Genomic DNA, 17,963 nt, shown 5'->3' on the forward strand with positions numbered 1-17,963 from the left:
GTAAGAGGCTCCTGCGCCGGACACGTGTAGGAGAGACGGATGGTGGACACAGGACTTACACTGTGCCTTCTTGCTCATGTAAAAAAGGCATATGCCGTACATGTGTAGGAGAAGAATATGCTGGATACGTGTACATACACACAGACACACACAGACACACAGACACACACACACACACACACACACACACACACACACACATGTGTGTAGGAGAGGCAGACGGCAGGCAAGAGTATGGGTGGTGATATGAGATTACGTGTAGGTGAGGCAGGCACAGAGAGCGTATAGGAGAGGCAGGTAATGGACACCTGTAGGAGAAGATAATGGCAGAAACAGGTGCCGGACATGTGTATGAGTGTTCTTTGATTGACACGTGTAGGGGTGGCGGATGGCGGACACGTTCGAAAGCAGTGGGTGTTAGACAGAGTGGCATGTTTATTGCGTTGTTTGGTTGCGTTTCGCTATTATTCCTGCCTCAACCGCTTCGGTTGTCTAATGGTTAGAGCTTCCGTCTCGAAGTCGAGAGACCCCGGGGTCAACCCCGGATTGGGTTATACCAAAGACTTTAAAAATGGTACTTGCTGCTGTCTCGCTTGGCCCTAGGCACAAGGATGTTAGAGCAAAGAAACAGAACTGTTGGCCTGGTGTCAGTACAATGTGTCTAGATGGGGTGTCATATCTGATGTCTTCGGCATGATATTTTGGCGGCATGGACTCGACCTGGCACTATATGTACACGCACCTATTGACGTTTCATATAACTTCATATAACTGAAAAATTGCAAAGTACACGCTAAACCCCAAGTATACATACATTCCTGTCTCCAGTGATCGCAAAACTCTGCAGCCACGACAGGTGCTTTACTAATGGGCCAGCTATAGCTATATGGAGAGATAGGGTTGTTTGAGATACATTTACACCAGAGTCTATTTCATTCACCAGGTGGTATGTCGGTGATTCATTGGATTTCACAAATTTATGCGCGAGACATGGCTCAGGACGATGAAACAAATGTATCTGCCTTTGCTGGAATTAAGAGTCCACCGATATATCGATTATCCAGGTGACACATTTTGTTTGTTTGTGCAAACGAGTCTTCTCTCCTACATTCGGTATATATCAGTCCCGTTTTAATTGCAGCTGTCTACGTAGGGACCTTACAGCGACGGGACTGCTCCTTTTGGCTCTTTTGAGGTAGTAGGACAGACTACACCGTAGAGGGTAAAACCAGAGCAGCGACGACAGTGTGATACGTGTAGTTGTAAAATGGTCAGAGGTAACAGGGGAAAGCGCGCCGGTTGTCAGTTTACCTCAGTTAGGTTTTTCATTCTAACTGCTCATGTAAATGCTTAAATAGTATCAACTTAAACCCCCACTATCACCATGGCTTAAACACAGTTAGGTAAAATATAGCGCTGAGACGTTACTCACAATTTGTTAGACGTTACTCGCCATTTGTTAGACGTTACTCGCCATTTGTTAGACGTTACTCGCCATTTATTAGACGTCACTGGTCTAGAATTAGGATATTGTACGTGTGCCACATGAAAATAATGCAAAGGGGCCAGTCCTTGGGGACTAAGCCCACCAGCAGAATCCTGGGTTATGCAGATACACAATACAGACGGAGTGTAGTATACAGAGGGGAAAACTAGAGCAGCGACGACAGTGTGATAGCCGGCAAATGGTCACACGTAACCGGAGAAATCCAATCTCCTGTAAATCTGCTTTAGTTTGGTTTGTACTCCACCGTTGACGTAAACGCTTTATAGTTGCAGCTTACATACCAATCTAAAACCATGACTTAACCAGCGGCCTACAGTTAAAAATACGGTTTAAAGTCATAATCTTGCCTAGCCGATAGGTATTACGTCTACCTTGTCGCGGGCTCGAATATATATATATATATAGCTCTTGCTGTTTGTTAGCGGCTTTAAGTCCGGAAGTTTGTAAGGTACCTGGCAAAGGTCGGTGGTTTACTCCGGGCTTTCCGACTTCCGCACTTTGGCGTGGGGGTGGGTGGGGGATGCGGATTAAGGTCACATTCAAGAATTTTTCAATTATATGAGGCTTGTAAGTGGAACAAACAACAATAATATTACCTACTTTCATTATAACGATGGCTATTCACTACTGTACGAGGAACCCAGTGTATGTGTGGTCACCACTTGAATTATCTGCGCATGCTCACAATATAATGGCAATGTGACAAATACTTCGATGATACGAACGTGGCAGGGTATAACCACTGTTGTCGTTGCTTTGAAAAATGGGGCGTGTTTGTTTCATATTTTTTGCTCTTTTTCTAAAAAATCTGCTTTATATTCAGTTGAAAGTTTTAAAATTTGTAAATCTGCACCCTCTCATTTGTCGATCATTCTTAGGGGCAAATGGCGGAAAATTAGACTTATTGTCTGACTTTCAGTAGGGATTTAGCCATCTGTTCTGCTTTAGTATAAGTTCGTAGATCCGGTATAGCGCCTATCGCGTTGAATGATTTCATTGAAATGAGACAGTTTCGAGTAAACTGCACGATTTAGCAAATCGAGTGGAAATTTTAAAACGTCGCTGACACGCAGGTACAATGCGGTTCAAACCGTGATGAATAATTCAGCTTAATATTTGAGAAGTGGAGTACTAGACACCTTTGTCATAATTCTGGGATAGGCAACTGCTTAAGATATCAATTACAAACCGTCCTTTGATGTGCGACCAATCGGCAGATTGACCGTGATCTGCATTCAGCCATTGTTGAGCAGGACTGTATCTACACGCCTGTCATTGTCAGAGGTATCGAACACGGGTCACGTGACCCGACCGCGGGCACAATGGGATTTATCATCAACAGACAGCGTTTCATACAGAAGGCTAACGTGTTGTCTACCTTCTGGGGACACAAAGTCTGATGAACGTTCTCTCGGGAAATCTCGCTAATTCCCTGAAAACGCGACGAGACTTGTATCTATATGTAGGTAATATGCATGCACAGGAAAGCATCACTGCAACCCCGAGGCTCACTCCTCCAACCCTCACCCTACCTCCCTCCGTCCTGTCAGTTCAGATCTGTGCATGCATATTAAACTAACAGCACACTTTGATATCAGTCTGTAATCCAAAGGCATATTTGCTAGACGCATAATATTATCGTCAAGCGAACAACAAACTCTGCTAAGCAGTGTATGAGCTAAACCCTATCCTGTACCTTTATAGGCTCACGAAATCCCTGCTTACACATGCATTGGCACACTGGCCCTATCTTCAACACGATATGCGCAAATGTGTATTTTATATTCGGATGACCGGCCCATCTAGCACAGTTGGTAGAGCGTCCGCTTCGGGAGCGGTAGATCCAAGGATCCATCCTGGGTTGAGTCAAACCTAAGATTTTAAAAGAGGAACATGCAGCTTTAGGGAATAGTGCAACTACTGGTGGACGCGTATCAGTATAATGGCTCGGACGGGGCGGCTTACTTGCCCTCGGTAAGGCGTCTCAGTGAAGCAGCATTAGATAAAAGAGCTGTGGATATCCGTCCTGCACAAGGAGGCGCATAACATGCATTCTAATGAGTACTTCGTCCTCATATAACTGAAAAATTGTTAAGCACTACGTTAAACCCCAAGCACTCACTCACTTTATATTCGGATGTATATAAAAGACCTGTCTTAGCTTCACAGCTATTGGTCGAATAAAATAGTTCGCTTAATAGAAGCTTGTGTAGAGTCCAATTGAATCAAATCACTAGGTTCAATCCAAACTCGGATTTCAGCGAGATAATCCCGTCAATGATTCATTCAGTGAGTCAGTCAATTAGACATTTATAAGAACAACTGACCAAGTCGTCCCTTCTTCGTAAAGCGTATAATGCTGTCCATGATCCTGCTATAGTGTCTGGTACAACCAGCGTAATGGCTACTGCTATCTGTCATTGTGATCTGATACATACAGATAATGACCGTGTTATAGTGCCAGATACAAATAGCGTAATGCTGTTCGTCAGCGTGCTATAGTGTCCGATACAAACCGCGTAATGCTCTTCGAGATCGTGTTCTGGTGTCAGATACAAACAACGTAAAACTATCCGTGATTCGTGCTATAGTCTGATACAAACCGTTTAATGTTATCTGTGATGGTGCTATATTGTTTGATACATACAGCGTAAACTATTCGTGATCCGCGCTATACTGTCAGAGACAAACAGCGAAATGCCATCGGGAATCGTGCTGTAGTGTCAGATAAAAACCGCGTAATGCAGCTCGTGATTCGCGCTATATTGTCCGATGTAAACAGCGCAAAGTTATCGATGATGCGTGCTACCGTGTCTGATACAAACCGTGTATTGCTATCCGTGACCTTGCTACGTTGCCTGGCACAGACAGCATAAAGGTACACGTGATTCGATATATAGTGTCAGATACAGAGTAATACTATCCGTGAGCGCTATATACTTTTTTATACAAAAGGCGTAGTGCTATCCGTGGTTATGCTATACTGTCTGATTCAAACACCATTTTGTTGTTGCGTGAATGTAGCTATAACGGCCACACCGGAACTGTGTAAGGCTGTTTCGTGAATGTACAAATGGTACGCTGAAAACAGGATCATCTTGGGCATATATCACAACTCAAACGCAATCATTTCGATTAAATGCAATTTTCTCGCTATTGGTCAACCTCTTGCTTGGACCTGTTTTTTGTGTGCCAAACCAATTATACCACCTACCCAGGGCGTCGCCGGATTCAGTTTTACAGTGCATATACATGAATGTAATAAGTCGATATTCTATTGAGGAAAAAATCAGATTCTACTACAAAAAGAAAAATTACAGCCGTCTGTTCTATTATACCTGACGTAATAACGTCTGGATTCTTTTTTTTTTTCGGATATATTCTGAAATCCATTTTCGCCCTCCTTTTAAAAAAAGAAATATAAAACATTAAATCGGGATCAAATTACTAAAAATGCATAATATCGTTATCAGCCCAGTGTATAGATTGTCTGCATGTACATAACATTTTGCTGTGACACACTGTGAATACAGATGATCTATAAAAATTACATTGTTAATACAAGGATCTGTTATAGAGTTACACAAATAAGTATAAGGCCACACTAAACTTTAACAGCTCTTTAAATGTTTCCGGGCCTGCGTAATTGACTGTAATTTTAAAAGAACAGGTTAGTCATCTAATGAAATCCCTCAGCACATATCTTCAGCCGTATGTTGTTAATCTGAACTTGTGATCATGTGGCCTCAAATCTGCCTTGCACAACTAAGACACTCCTTCGCTTTAAATGTCACTTCAGTGGTCGAAGCATGTTACATGTATTTGAAGTAAATTTAAATTAACCACCAAGATGTTAAAGCCATCTTTGGTGAAGAGATGAAAGGAATAGCGACAATGAGTCCCAACGAAAGCAGCAAAACAGATGGATTCGAACCTGTGCCCTCGTTGATATAGTTGACAAACTGGCCGAGGTAAAAGCACCCAGTCAACGATCATGGACTTTTCCTTTTTATATTAGAAACGTAAGGAAGTTTTGATCCAGTGACAACCCGTATATCCCTGAATTTGGAATCATTGCATCATATGGAGTTTTGAACTAGTTATAATTTTAGTTGGGAAACTTTCTCAAATATCGCATGCTGCATATTGTAGGGGACAGTTTGTCCGTCATTTAATTTGAGTTCAGAATTCAGATGTTACCGTAGGACCTAGCGGTGGAGGGCAGTCGCGGTCGGGGAGGGGGGGGGAACGGAAATCAAAGCAGCATGGCAGCGTACAGAGCTGCGCCAGACCACTGAAAGTGTTAATTGTTAAGCTTTTAAGAATAGTAATTTTGGTATCTACTTGCATAGAAGCGTAAAACCGGTTCCGGAGATTAATGTAGGCGACTGTTATGGCCAAGAAGTTGTAAGTACAGTTAGCGTAAAATGTAACAACAACAACACAACGTTAAAATTACTAAACACGATATTCGTCCTCGAAGTACTGTATGCATGTCTTAGTTATTGACTGTGAAATACGTGTGTGTTTCCCTGGTTAATCTAGTCGATGTGGGTTTTCAAGTACTGTAAATTTCCTATACATGTGATTATATTTTAACAGTAACGTAATTATACGTCTGTTTGTATTGTTTCACAGCTTGAACCACCACAACCACCACCATCACCACCACCACAACCACCACCACCACCACAACCACCACCACCACAACCACCACCATCACCACCACAACCACCACCACCACAACCACAACCACAACCGCCCCCACCACAACCACCACCATCACAACCACCATCATCACCACCACAACCACCACCATCACCACCACAACCACCACCACAACCACTACTACTATCGTTGCTATAGCCATAATCATTGTCACCATCACAATCACATGTTGACTGCAAAGCATCCATTGTAACAGTGGCTTTTAATAAAAAGTGTGTACAAAGCTTACGCCGTAAGTCTGAAATTCGCCTATACATGTGATAGTGCTTTTCAGGATAGTATACATACACACAAAACAGAGGCTGTACGAAGCAATGTATGTCTTGGCTAACATAATGGCAAAACTGTGTGCTGTTTCTAAAAAGTCTATAGTGGCAAAAACCGTGCGCTGTTCGGTGGCTGAAGTGTTTTTGGTTGCAATGTGCTGTACCGCATGGAGTGGTTAACAACACGCCGTATATCAGTAATCAGTGTCAGTAAAAAGTAGACTTTTAAATCTTATACGCTAAGTATGCTCTACGTTCATGTGTTGGCTTTGGTTTGGGTTGAATTAGTTTAAAATGCAGTGGTGTGAACAAAGTCACCTATTCGGGTATGGGACATCACATAAAGCTTTTTTTCAAAGCTTCGGGTCAAAGTTTATTGTTGATTGTCTTAGTATGCAATGATAGCAGCAAAAATAACAACGGGCAGAAAATAGCGCTAGACAAAAGTATGGCTGTCAACCGTTTTACATGAACAATTTTTGACCAAATTCTATGTGAAAAGACCAAAACCCTCACCCCTCCACCCCCCACACCGCAACCGCTCCACATCTAATTCTCTCTGTATCTCTTCTCTGGTTCTCTCTCTGATTTTTCGTTGATTTCGGCCTTCTTTAAAAGGACGAATGGCTCGCACCTGATGAAAATGCCGACGCCCCTGCGTGTGGCTCTTCCAGGAGGCTTCAATATGAACAGCTTGAACCGCTTATCTTCGCATACATCGAAAAGTTAGGTAGGAAATGTAAATCATACCTTTACAGAAATAACCTCATCAGATAAGCTATGTCATAACTGTTTATTTATCAATAAGTCTGGAATCTGTCTTAGTGGGATGGAGATGACGGGAAATGGAAACTGCTCCTCTAATCTTCAGAAAGTGTCATAAGCTCAGGAAAGTGCATGTCTGGAAAAACCCAGACAGTTTCCGTCGACATGGGTGGTTGAAGATTTCTCTCTGAGCCAGCGAGGATCTGTGTCTTCCCCTAAACATATTAATCTTGTACTTGCAAATATTTCAACAGCCGCATTCAATCTCGCCAAAACGCACATTCGGAAAAAGAAATTATGAGCACATGAAAGACGGATTGACATTTTGTATACATAGTTTGGATACGTTAATACATTGGATACATTTATTCCAAGTTGTATTGGCTTTGGGGAAGATGAAAATATCACTCAGAATATCACAGTCAAAGATTTCAAATAAAAATTAGTTCTTTGTTTTTTTTTCTTTCTTTATAAGCTTGCTGAAAGGTTAAATGTTTTGACGCCTTTCCATAAAAGCAGTATGGAACAAAGTGACGGACAGTACACTCTGCATGAATCTGATTACCAGGGAAGTACATGTAAATCTATAAGTTAACGAGCAGATAAAATGAGTTACAGACGTTGGACTATTGTATGGCAAATACACACTCCATCTTATCGAAATCACTGGACTTGAACCCGTGATCCTATAAGGAATACGATACATTACTGCACCGATACTCTCGCCTAATAAATTGCAAGTTCACTGGCCTTTGACCACTGAGGCTACAGGTTCGCAGGTTAGCGCGTTGTCCTCTCCGTTTCCTTCACGCTTATACCCCGATCACTGTCAAATAAATGAAACATTCTTGAGTACAGCGTTAAGCACAAATCGAATAAATAAATAAATTCGTCCCACTGCATGAGATTTGCGCCAATTTTTTCGATTTATACATGCAGTATTACTAGCTGCCAGCCCTATATATGCTTTGCATACACCTACGTATTATCAGTGAAAAGCTTGTGTACATTTAGGCTTTTTTGTTAACAGAAATGCTCCGCTATCTTATCAAGTATCGAGATCAAATATCACAGCTCCATGGTTGAGGAAGAGCAAACCCTGACTTGTCATCTCGATCGTGTATTAACACTGCATCCTACCCGATTACATGACATAATTTCCCCATTGTCGGTTAAAACCATGGAAGTGATTCATTGAGTTCTCCAGTTTTTCAGCGCCGTTTTCCCTCTTCTAGAAGGAGGCTCTTCTCGTCAGTTTTTACCGATCTCAAGCCGGTATCCTCGGTTCGTTCTTTTTCGTTTTCCGTTCCTTGAGGGAGCTATTAAAGTCTATAGTCAGCGTTTCCAACAGGGCCAGGAAGCCATATGACGGCTGAACGCCTAACTGCTTAGTTTACGCCATACTGATGGATGACGGGAGAAAATTATCCGAATACCGCCAGCCACCTTTTTACCTCATCCAGTGACAAGTAGGCAAGATGGATTGCTGCGAAGTCTGCCCTTCAATCCGGCAATTTGGGGACTGTATTAAATGGTTGTACCTGACAAACAGCGGTTGAACTCACGACTATAGAGAACGGCAGTGCCTCAGACACCGTGCGCATCTGACAACGCCTAAGCCTTTAATGCAAAAACATCGGCGTCGGATTCCACGCACCTCAAAAAAACGACAGCACTTTGCCACATCGGCTATCTATCTCCAACATCCTTTCACTGACATGATTCGCCACTCTAACGCCGTAACACGGACACGTACAAAACACGATAGTTAATAACTACGGGACACTTGAGGTAAATACCCTGCGTGGTTTGCAGGCGTGATCCGCGATGGTTTCGTGAACAGACGCCTTCGGTGCTAAAACGTACGCCAAGGATAACGGAGTCATCCGCCACAAAGTGACAGGGCTGAAGTAGCAGGATGGATAAAGCGTCCTTATCCATCTGGGGGGGGGGGGGGGGGGGGAAACTGATCTCAATTGTGGCCGATCGACTATGGAGAAAATCACTTAAAGGTTTTCTCGGGGAGATTTGGCTGCTTCTGAGCGGATCAAAATCCCCGGAGGTCATGCTAAGTGGCCAAGGATATGCATTTTTACCAATTACACGTGACCTTTGAAAAATTTGTCCAATTCATGGTATGCACTGTGTAGTCGCTTGTTTGTGGCGTCACCCACATGGACCGTAGAGGAGGTTTTTGGGCTGAGTGGAAAACGACACAAATGCAGCGTAAATGAGAAAACGATTCCTGAAGGACTGGTTCTATCTCTTTAAGGCTTATCGGGCGAGACTTGTAAGCCTGTTATAGCGGAGAAAATTTGCCAGACTTTGTGCAGTGTAACGAGGTTTTCGGAAGCTGGCCTTTTGACCTGGACGCATAAGCTTGCAAGAAAACCCGCACACAGTCAGTGAACCCGTGTCTGCATCCCAGAGGGAAAACCACCACAAGTCATGAACAATCTCTGATCACCGACATCGAAAACCTGTGCTGTTGGTCGTCAAGGCGGTTCAGAGTTCGAATCTCCCTCACACTGGATTGCGTTTTTAACATTTATTCATTTATTTATTTTATTGATTGGTGTTTTACGTTGTACTCAAGAATATTTCACTCATACAACGGCGGCTTGACGTTTACCAGAAAATCTGCCAAATTGTGCAATTAAAAATAAAAACTAAATAAATAAATAGTGGAGCAAAGATGCTCCACACAATCAAGTTAAAGCATAAAATGCAATAATGTTCATGGCAAAATTGCTCCAAACAATGAAGTAAAAGTACCATATGTAAATGACCGACAGGACTGTAATAAAATGGCAACCTTTTTGGCACTATGCGACAGGTGGCCAAATAAAGACATTATCTATCCGTATACAGCATATTCACTCGGAGTCAAATGTGTTCATCGTATCAAATCTTATGCTGGTTGGAAATGAACACACTGGTGTATCATAGAGAGGCCTGTGCTGTAGTACTATATTGTTCCACGTGTGCTCTGTATACATGACTAGCCATGCATAGAGTGCTCACAGGGAGTGTCGACTGTCTATATACGGCTGTCACTGTATATAATGCAACTGAGACCCACAGGTGCGTCCAGATGTCACACTGAACAAACACTCCTTGTCCCTCAGGTACGCCTTACCCTGCCAGAAAGAGCTGCCTATGACTGTATATTTGAGGGTATATGTGCATAAATGGAGATAAATGTGTACGACGGTTCAACGATCAATTTTTGGGTTCTAAATAAACTCCCTATATACTAAATACGCGAGCGGCAAGATTTCTCAAATACATGTACTCTGTGTTTCACAACTCTATGTGAATTTGTTAAGATATCATCCACGGATGCAGGCTTTAATGATCATGAAATCAATGTAAAATAGAGCGACAGCTGCAGGGGGTGTGGGGTAGGGTTGGGGGACCTCTAAGGTTTGAGAGATGCCGCCCGTCTCCAGTTGTTCATTCCACCCAGCCGAGCTGAAAACAGCGTCTACACCCCGCGAGTCGTCAGCCCGTCAGTAGCTGGGAGCGAAGCCCGCGGGTCAAACTCCCAGCTGCATCCCCCCGCATAGACCGTTTACGATATCGCGATGATGAAACGCAAACATGCATTCTGACATGCCTCAAATTTCTGACTGAACCTCTCAAGTAGTTTCTGGACGGGCAGATTTAGCAGCTCTCCCAACTCCTTGAAGCTGGCAGCACTTCACAAGAGCTCGCGAAAAACTGACAGCCTGCTTACTCGAGCTGTCTGGCGGGCGACCAACGATTGGAAAACGATATAACTGATTATAGTCAATAACAAAATGATATGTCAGTAAACAGGCTATAAAATTAGCGTAGTCTTCAGATGTAACACTTTCGCGAGATGCGTTGACAGCCGAATCTCTTCGCTCTGGTTTCCCGGAAGCTTGGTTCGGCAAGTCCACTTTTCCTCCAGCCCGACGAACGGCGTAAAATATCCTAAAATGAACCTGTTATTCCTACCAGAACCAATTCTATAGTAACTATGAAGAATCCTTTCCTTGTTGGATGGGCAGTGGCAATTTCCTGGCCTAGCGCATGACAAAAAGCCTAACTGTATTTCCCTTATACTTCTCATCGGTGTACACAATCTCTGTAGGTATATACGCGAATACATTACACAATCTCTGTAGGTATATACAAGAATACATTACACAATTTCTGTACGTATATACTGAAATACATTACACAATCTCTGTAGGTATATACGCCAATACATTACACAATCTCTGTAGGTATATACGCCAATACATTACACAATCTCTGTTCGTATATACAAGAATACATTACACAATCTCTGTACGTATATACAGGAATACATTACACAATCTCTGTACGTATATATAGGAATACATTACACAATCTCTGTACGTATATACAGGAATACATGGGTAGTTTAAATGACTTAAATGACATAGAGGTCACACTTTTTGCAATGTGTACAAAAATTTGGTATATGTGACGAATTTGGTATATTCTTAAATACATTGCCATAAACAAGAAAGTATAAAAACTAACAATTTAACACCCGTTTTTGTCATATGGAAGCTCAATTACACAGAGGTCTTGAAAAAAGTTGACAAAACCCTCCAACTCCGTCTGATATTGTTCCCGAAATCGGACTGAGATTTTGTTGGAGTATCAGGGGACGGACGGGGGAGGGGGTGCATGCATCCTACTCGTTATGTGAAATGGCTTTTGGTACGTTACGGGCATTCTGCTTTAAAATTGTTCCTTCAGATTACCTCGACCAGATATACACAGGTACAGTAGTCCTACAGTGTTACCATACTGGGTCGTTCATGAAATTGATCGTTATCAGACTTCCACTGGACAATTATAACGAGACTAAAACCTGCCCCACAAAGCGAGAGCAGAAGGCTTAGGACAAAGGCTTTGTTTGGGTTCAGCATTGTCCAAACCTCGCCATACACTGTCCCATTATCGCCGGCACGTGCTGGCCCATATCCACAAAATGTCTTCTCTTTCTGTAGCAACACCTAGGATATTTACGGCCATTTAACTTAGGTTACTTTTCCCCAGAAAAATACGACCATAGCTTGAGACCGAAAAAAAGGACATCTTTACAGAATTCGCGGAGTGAAAATAAAGACTACGTCCAAAAATCAGCGCTTCTTAATCGCCGATTTTGCCACGTTTATTGAGTGAATACGTTGTGACTCAATTTTGTTGACAAGATCTGTTTGAACATTGAGTCAAAGATGGCCAACACTTTCCACACCAACTTCCACAGCAAATTTAAATATAATAGTTACTTCAGCAATACAAATTAATGAAAAAAAGAGACAAGAATCTATACATACATTTAATCGGTCAGATGCTGGAAAGATGAGTTTAGGAAATTTCAGTAGCGATTGGTGTAATCCGAATTATTTAGAAATTATTTGGAGAGGCTTTTCCAGGATGAAGTCTATGTACCCTATTACCTATCATAACATGCAGCTATTTCAGCAGTGGACGATGGGGGGGGGGGGGGGGGGGGAGGGTAGTCGAAGTGGTTAGCACGCCAGCGTGGCCTCTCAACAATGCGGTCGCTGTGAGTTCAAGTCCAACTCATGATGGCATCCTCTCTAACCGTACGTGGGAAGGTCTGTCAACAACCTGCGGATGGTCGTGGGTTTCCCCCGGGCTCTACCCGGTTTCCTTCCATCATTATCCTGGCCGCTGTCGTATAAGTGAAATATTCTTGTGTACGGCGTAAAAAACCAATCAAATAAATAAATAAATAAATAAATGTTTCAGCAGAGTTTTGTGGTGACTTTAGCCGAGTCATTCATTCATGAACATGTTTGGGCGGCTGAACGGTTCTAGTAAATAGTATACGGGTCATTAAGGCTACAAGTGATTCCATATGAAGATATGAAGATTTCAGAACACTGAGCCTACTTTGAGATCATATTGCAGTTCCTATTTAGGTTGATGTCCATACGTGACACATGTAAGGCATACCAGTATGTTTAATTAAGGGACTTGCTGTCAACAACATTATGGAGTTGGTAACACCGCAATTTATTATCACACGACCAAACCCACTAGCTGGTTTGCCGTGAATCATCACACACTCATACCCCCTCCTCCCCCCCCCCCCCCCCCACCCAAAAGCACCACTGGCTTAAAGGAGAAGATGCAGTATAGGCGAAAGTAAATCATCTCAAAGTTACGACAAGCGCAAATTCGCAATAACTGTAATAATTTTTGCGACACCTCGCCAAAAGTCGATGCAATCTTATACTGAAGCTCAGCGTTAAGTGAAATGCGCCATTTTAAAAGATAAGATGTCCACAGTTTGAAGGCTGATCGAACCGACCAACTGACAGACAACCAGAGCTACTGATAGAGCTACTTGTCGCATCTAAGTGTATAGGGCTACCTTGTGGCAATTAGGCCTGTATAAGTATATATTTAATATAATTATATTTATAATTATATTTAGTATAATTACCACAGGGTAGCCCTATACACTTCGTTTCACACCGAGTCCATACCAGAACGTAATTAAGCTTACATCCGTATATAGAGCAATCCGTAGGGTACAGCCACTTTGTATAACATACCTGTAGTGGTACAATACTTTGTAGTGCCGCTTAACCGTTTAAGTTTACCATCGTGCTTGTGGGTGTAATAATGCATGTGTATTGGTACAGTACTTTGGAGTGCCGCTTAACCGTTTACGTACACAACCTTGACTTTGGATGTAATAATGCATTTGAAGTGGTACAACACTTTGTAGTACCGCGTAACTGTTCGCGTACACAGCCCTGACTTTGGATGTAATAATGCATTTGAACTGGTAAAATACTTTGTAGTACCGCGTAACCGTTCACGTATACAGTCTTGGCCTTGGATGTAATAATGCATTTCAGGTGGCTCAGTACTTTGTAACGCTGCTTAACTGTTATAGTATGCCATTCCACCTGACCTAGGGCTTAATAATATAAAGGGACTGGAAGGTCTGGCAACAACCTGCAGATGCTCAGTTGTTTCCCCCGGGGTCTGCCCGATTTCCTCCGCTCTCCACCGACGTATGAAACAAAAATCCTTGAGTACTGCGTAAACCACTAATCAAATAAATAAATATAAAGGGGCTGCTCTATACAGTTTTGACTATACATAATAATAGTTGAACTATGGCCAGTTCAGACAATTACTGACCTCAGTGACTGGACGTAAACAGGCCATCATTGTTACTTTCTGTGAAGTGTGCTACTAACAACCTCTATACTCTCGTCATTGTATGCATATACAACATGTGGCACCGAATATAGATCAATATCATTGTGCGACTTTCGTTCAAGAGCTGATAACTTTCTTCACCAAGATCGTATATATGTATATCGGCTATATCACTCTTATAACACCAACACCATCGCCGAACTTAATCGAATTTACTCTTGTATATCTGTCGTCACCATATTATTTTAGTTCAAGCGCTAATTCTAGATTGCCTCACGAGATTACGCTCGATTAAGACTTGAGAACCAGAAGCATACGGAACACTATATGGAGCTCGTGTGACATGTATATATGTCCCCGTTCCCCCCCCCCCCCCCACTCCCCCAAGCTCTACCACTCTGAGACGCATTTTCTTTTTCTTTTAGCTAAAACAGGAAATGGATGTGATACAGGTGAAAAGATATTGAGAATTTGGGCGCAATACAGCAATTAATATGGCAAGAACACGAGCTGCTTTTCTTTAAGGCGTGCGATGCCAGAATTTGAGGACGTCATCCGCAAGCAGCGCTTAACTTAAAGCAAGCTAGAAATGTATTTCTTTCCAGGAAAAGACATTTGTGAGAATTAGCCTTAAGTTTGCCACGATGGAATAATTTAATCAATGTATTGCCTTTTGATAGCAAAACACACAAAGAGTGGGTTCAAAACCGACTTTGGACCGAGATTTTTCGAGGTTTACCCCGAGCAATCTCGATTTCTCCACCCATAAAACAGACCACCATCGTTTAAGTGAAACTTCTTGAGTATGGCCATAACCAACAGCCAGATAAATAAATACACTGATGAATATGTTTGTCTCTGAGCTTTAAGTAAATTCATGAATTCTGTGTCACGGTGTAAATAGCACGGGCGCCAACAAAAAGTCAGACATCTTTGATGTTACGTGATTGTTAAAAACAATTAAGCATATATCGCTCTTTGCATATTCATCAGGCTAAATGAGGCAAACAATCGTGTCTATCACTGCCAAATACAGTCCAACTGTTGCCTGTAAGATGGTTCCGCGCATTTAAGATATCTGCACGTTAGCTTGTACATAAACCAGAAAGACGTATATATGTATATTCCGCAAATGCTGGCTGTGTACCATTTCATCTGAAGAAGGTCAATTCATAATTATTTACATCTGAATTGATAACAACAAATCCACTCACCATATATCACCAGAGAATAACAGTGTAACAAGAGCACAGCACACTGAGTGAGGAAGTCGTAGGCAAACTTCATCCTTCCACAGTCACGTAAATCCAATTCTGAACCCTTTCTGTCATTTGATGTAGACACAATGATAGCATGAGCTCATGTAAAGCTCCACGCGCCCTAAACCCTGGCGTCGCGCTTTGTCACACGTACACACATGCCCGGTCCAACCAGAGAAAAAAAAGAACACTTCTCATTACTCATCGCGTCCTTTGTTACCTTGACAACTGGCTTGTCCCAACCACAGAAGTCTCTTTTTTTTCATTCTCACCCGCAACAATATACCATTATTATCTCCTACTAAATTTCATGCATCCAGTAAAAGTAATATAAAAAGAACGATGTGTGGGGATCGCCGATAAAAGTTTACCAGATCAATGTAAGTGATGAAGACGATGTTTATACAGGATGTGTTGAAACTTTTCAGCCCATAAAACAAGGCATCCTCTGGGAGGAGTGCGTCAGTTTACGCTTAGCTGAGTCAGCCACACCCAGCGCGGCAGTCACCCAGCGGCGGTCAGACAGCGGCTTTGTCCACGTCCCCAATCTCGCACTTGAACCTTTGCCCAGATGCTCGTAATAACTGTACGTGTATATTGCAACACCGGCTCTCCAGACACTGGTCGATGCTCGCATGCAGCAAAACTGACCGCTCTAATAACAGAGCGCCCGAATTTTTAGGCAGGCAGTAGGAAATGATCCCGGCCTGAATAGTGGTTATAGTAGCGCTTATGCCTGCGCTGTCCCCGGGTTTGATAGATTACCCCGTCTACAGTCTTAACTCCTGTGTTTCGTACTCCTGCTTTCTGTACGCTAGCTGATCTGCACCAGTAGATGTCTGAGTAGTTGCGTAGCGTCCGCCGACCGTCAGACTGGCTGATGTACCGCGAGCCATGTGCCTTATGCTAACATAGCGGGCCACCGCGACGAGTGCATGTGAGGCGCTTGCTACCGCTTTTGTCAGTTCCGATCATGCAAATACCCCGGATATATATGGTCACTCAGGTCATCCACACATACTCAGACTACTGGTCATAATTCATGAAAATGGCAGTCCGCTAGTGGTTTGCATTTAACGGTATACTGTATCTCTAGAGTGTTATTTTTTTCCACCGCCACTAGCTGTTTGTATTCCCGGTATGCCAGAAAAGAGAAAGGTACACCGGCTCTTTGCTCAGTCCGTCCTCTCCCCTCTAACACATGTTTTTGTTTATATCTGCTTGCCTATAACCCCCGCCCACAGGAACTGAGATAGGCGAAACATCGAATGAACGTGATAAAGTCTGGAAAAACTGCGAAATAGATTACAAGATACTCCAAGGGTAGATAAACTCTCCTGCTGTCCAAACCGTTATATACTGCATGAGACGGCTCAGACAGTCCCACCTAACGGAAAACGGAACTACGTTTCAACATAATAACTTCGGAATTTTTTTTTCCACAAATAACTTAATCGGTTTCTATCTTGCGCAGGGGAGTAAAGTGGAACTTCCGACACCCCCCTGTGATGTATAAACGAGTGCTTATCCAGCTTTCCTTTGGTCTCTTAATCCAAGTTAATGTTGAATGCCTGTCGCTCCAGGACTATTCGGTCTGAAGTGTCGACGCAATTCCTCAACTCATTTATCCTTTGTCTGGAATAAATCTAGGACCGTTAAAAGAAAAAAAGTTGCCCCATTATGAGAGTATTAACACCTTTGATGGGCTTCCCAGAGGTCCATGTTGCGGAGTGATGCTCATTGTTTCTGATAAACATTTCTCCAAATCAATTTGCTGCTGGAAATTCAGTTAATGTTTCATGTCATAGCCGTTCAGCGTCACTCCGTAACGAGGCTATATACTTGAGACGAAGCGCGGCTGTTTCATGTCACAGTGAAAATAAATAGCTCGAAAAATAAAAGCTGGTGTAAAATAATTAAAAACATATGCATTCAATAGAAATTCGCGTTAGTTTAAAGTATACAATAACTAACAACGAAGTGTTTCATGCTGTAACAAGACAGAAAGCAGCAAAAAAGGGAGAAGTCATCATGAAAAGTTGGAATGAATGAATGAATGATTGCTTGATGTTTTACATCATACTTAACAATTTTTCAGTCTTATGACGACGAAGAGTCATTAGGTGTGTGTACATATATATGTCTTCTTGTGCTGCCTCCACTGAAGTATCATGCCGAAGACATCATACATGACACCTCAACCAAGCTGACACCGGGCCAACC

General features: G+C 42.5%; 1 protein-coding gene across 2 annotated transcripts in view; it reads right to left on the reverse strand.

Annotated features, from left to right (window-relative positions):
* LOC135472890 (zwei Ig domain protein zig-8-like) overlaps positions 1-16,963 on the reverse strand; it is a 45,181-nt gene extending 28,218 nt beyond the window's left edge. For both annotated transcript variants that reach the window (XM_064752607.1, XM_064752606.1), the window contains exon 1: positions 15,696-16,963. In XM_064752607.1, the coding sequence (XP_064608677.1) occupies positions 15,696-15,768 (73 nt within the window). In that variant the 5' untranslated portion in view covers positions 15,769-16,963. The remainder of the gene's footprint in view (positions 1-15,695) is intronic.
* Between the last annotated feature and the right edge of the window lie 1,000 nt (positions 16,964-17,963).

This window comes from Liolophura sinensis, chromosome 8, assembly GCF_032854445.1.
Source record: "Liolophura sinensis isolate JHLJ2023 chromosome 8, CUHK_Ljap_v2, whole genome shotgun sequence".
Classification (NCBI taxonomy): domain Eukaryota; kingdom Metazoa; phylum Mollusca; class Polyplacophora; order Chitonida; family Chitonidae; genus Liolophura; species Liolophura sinensis.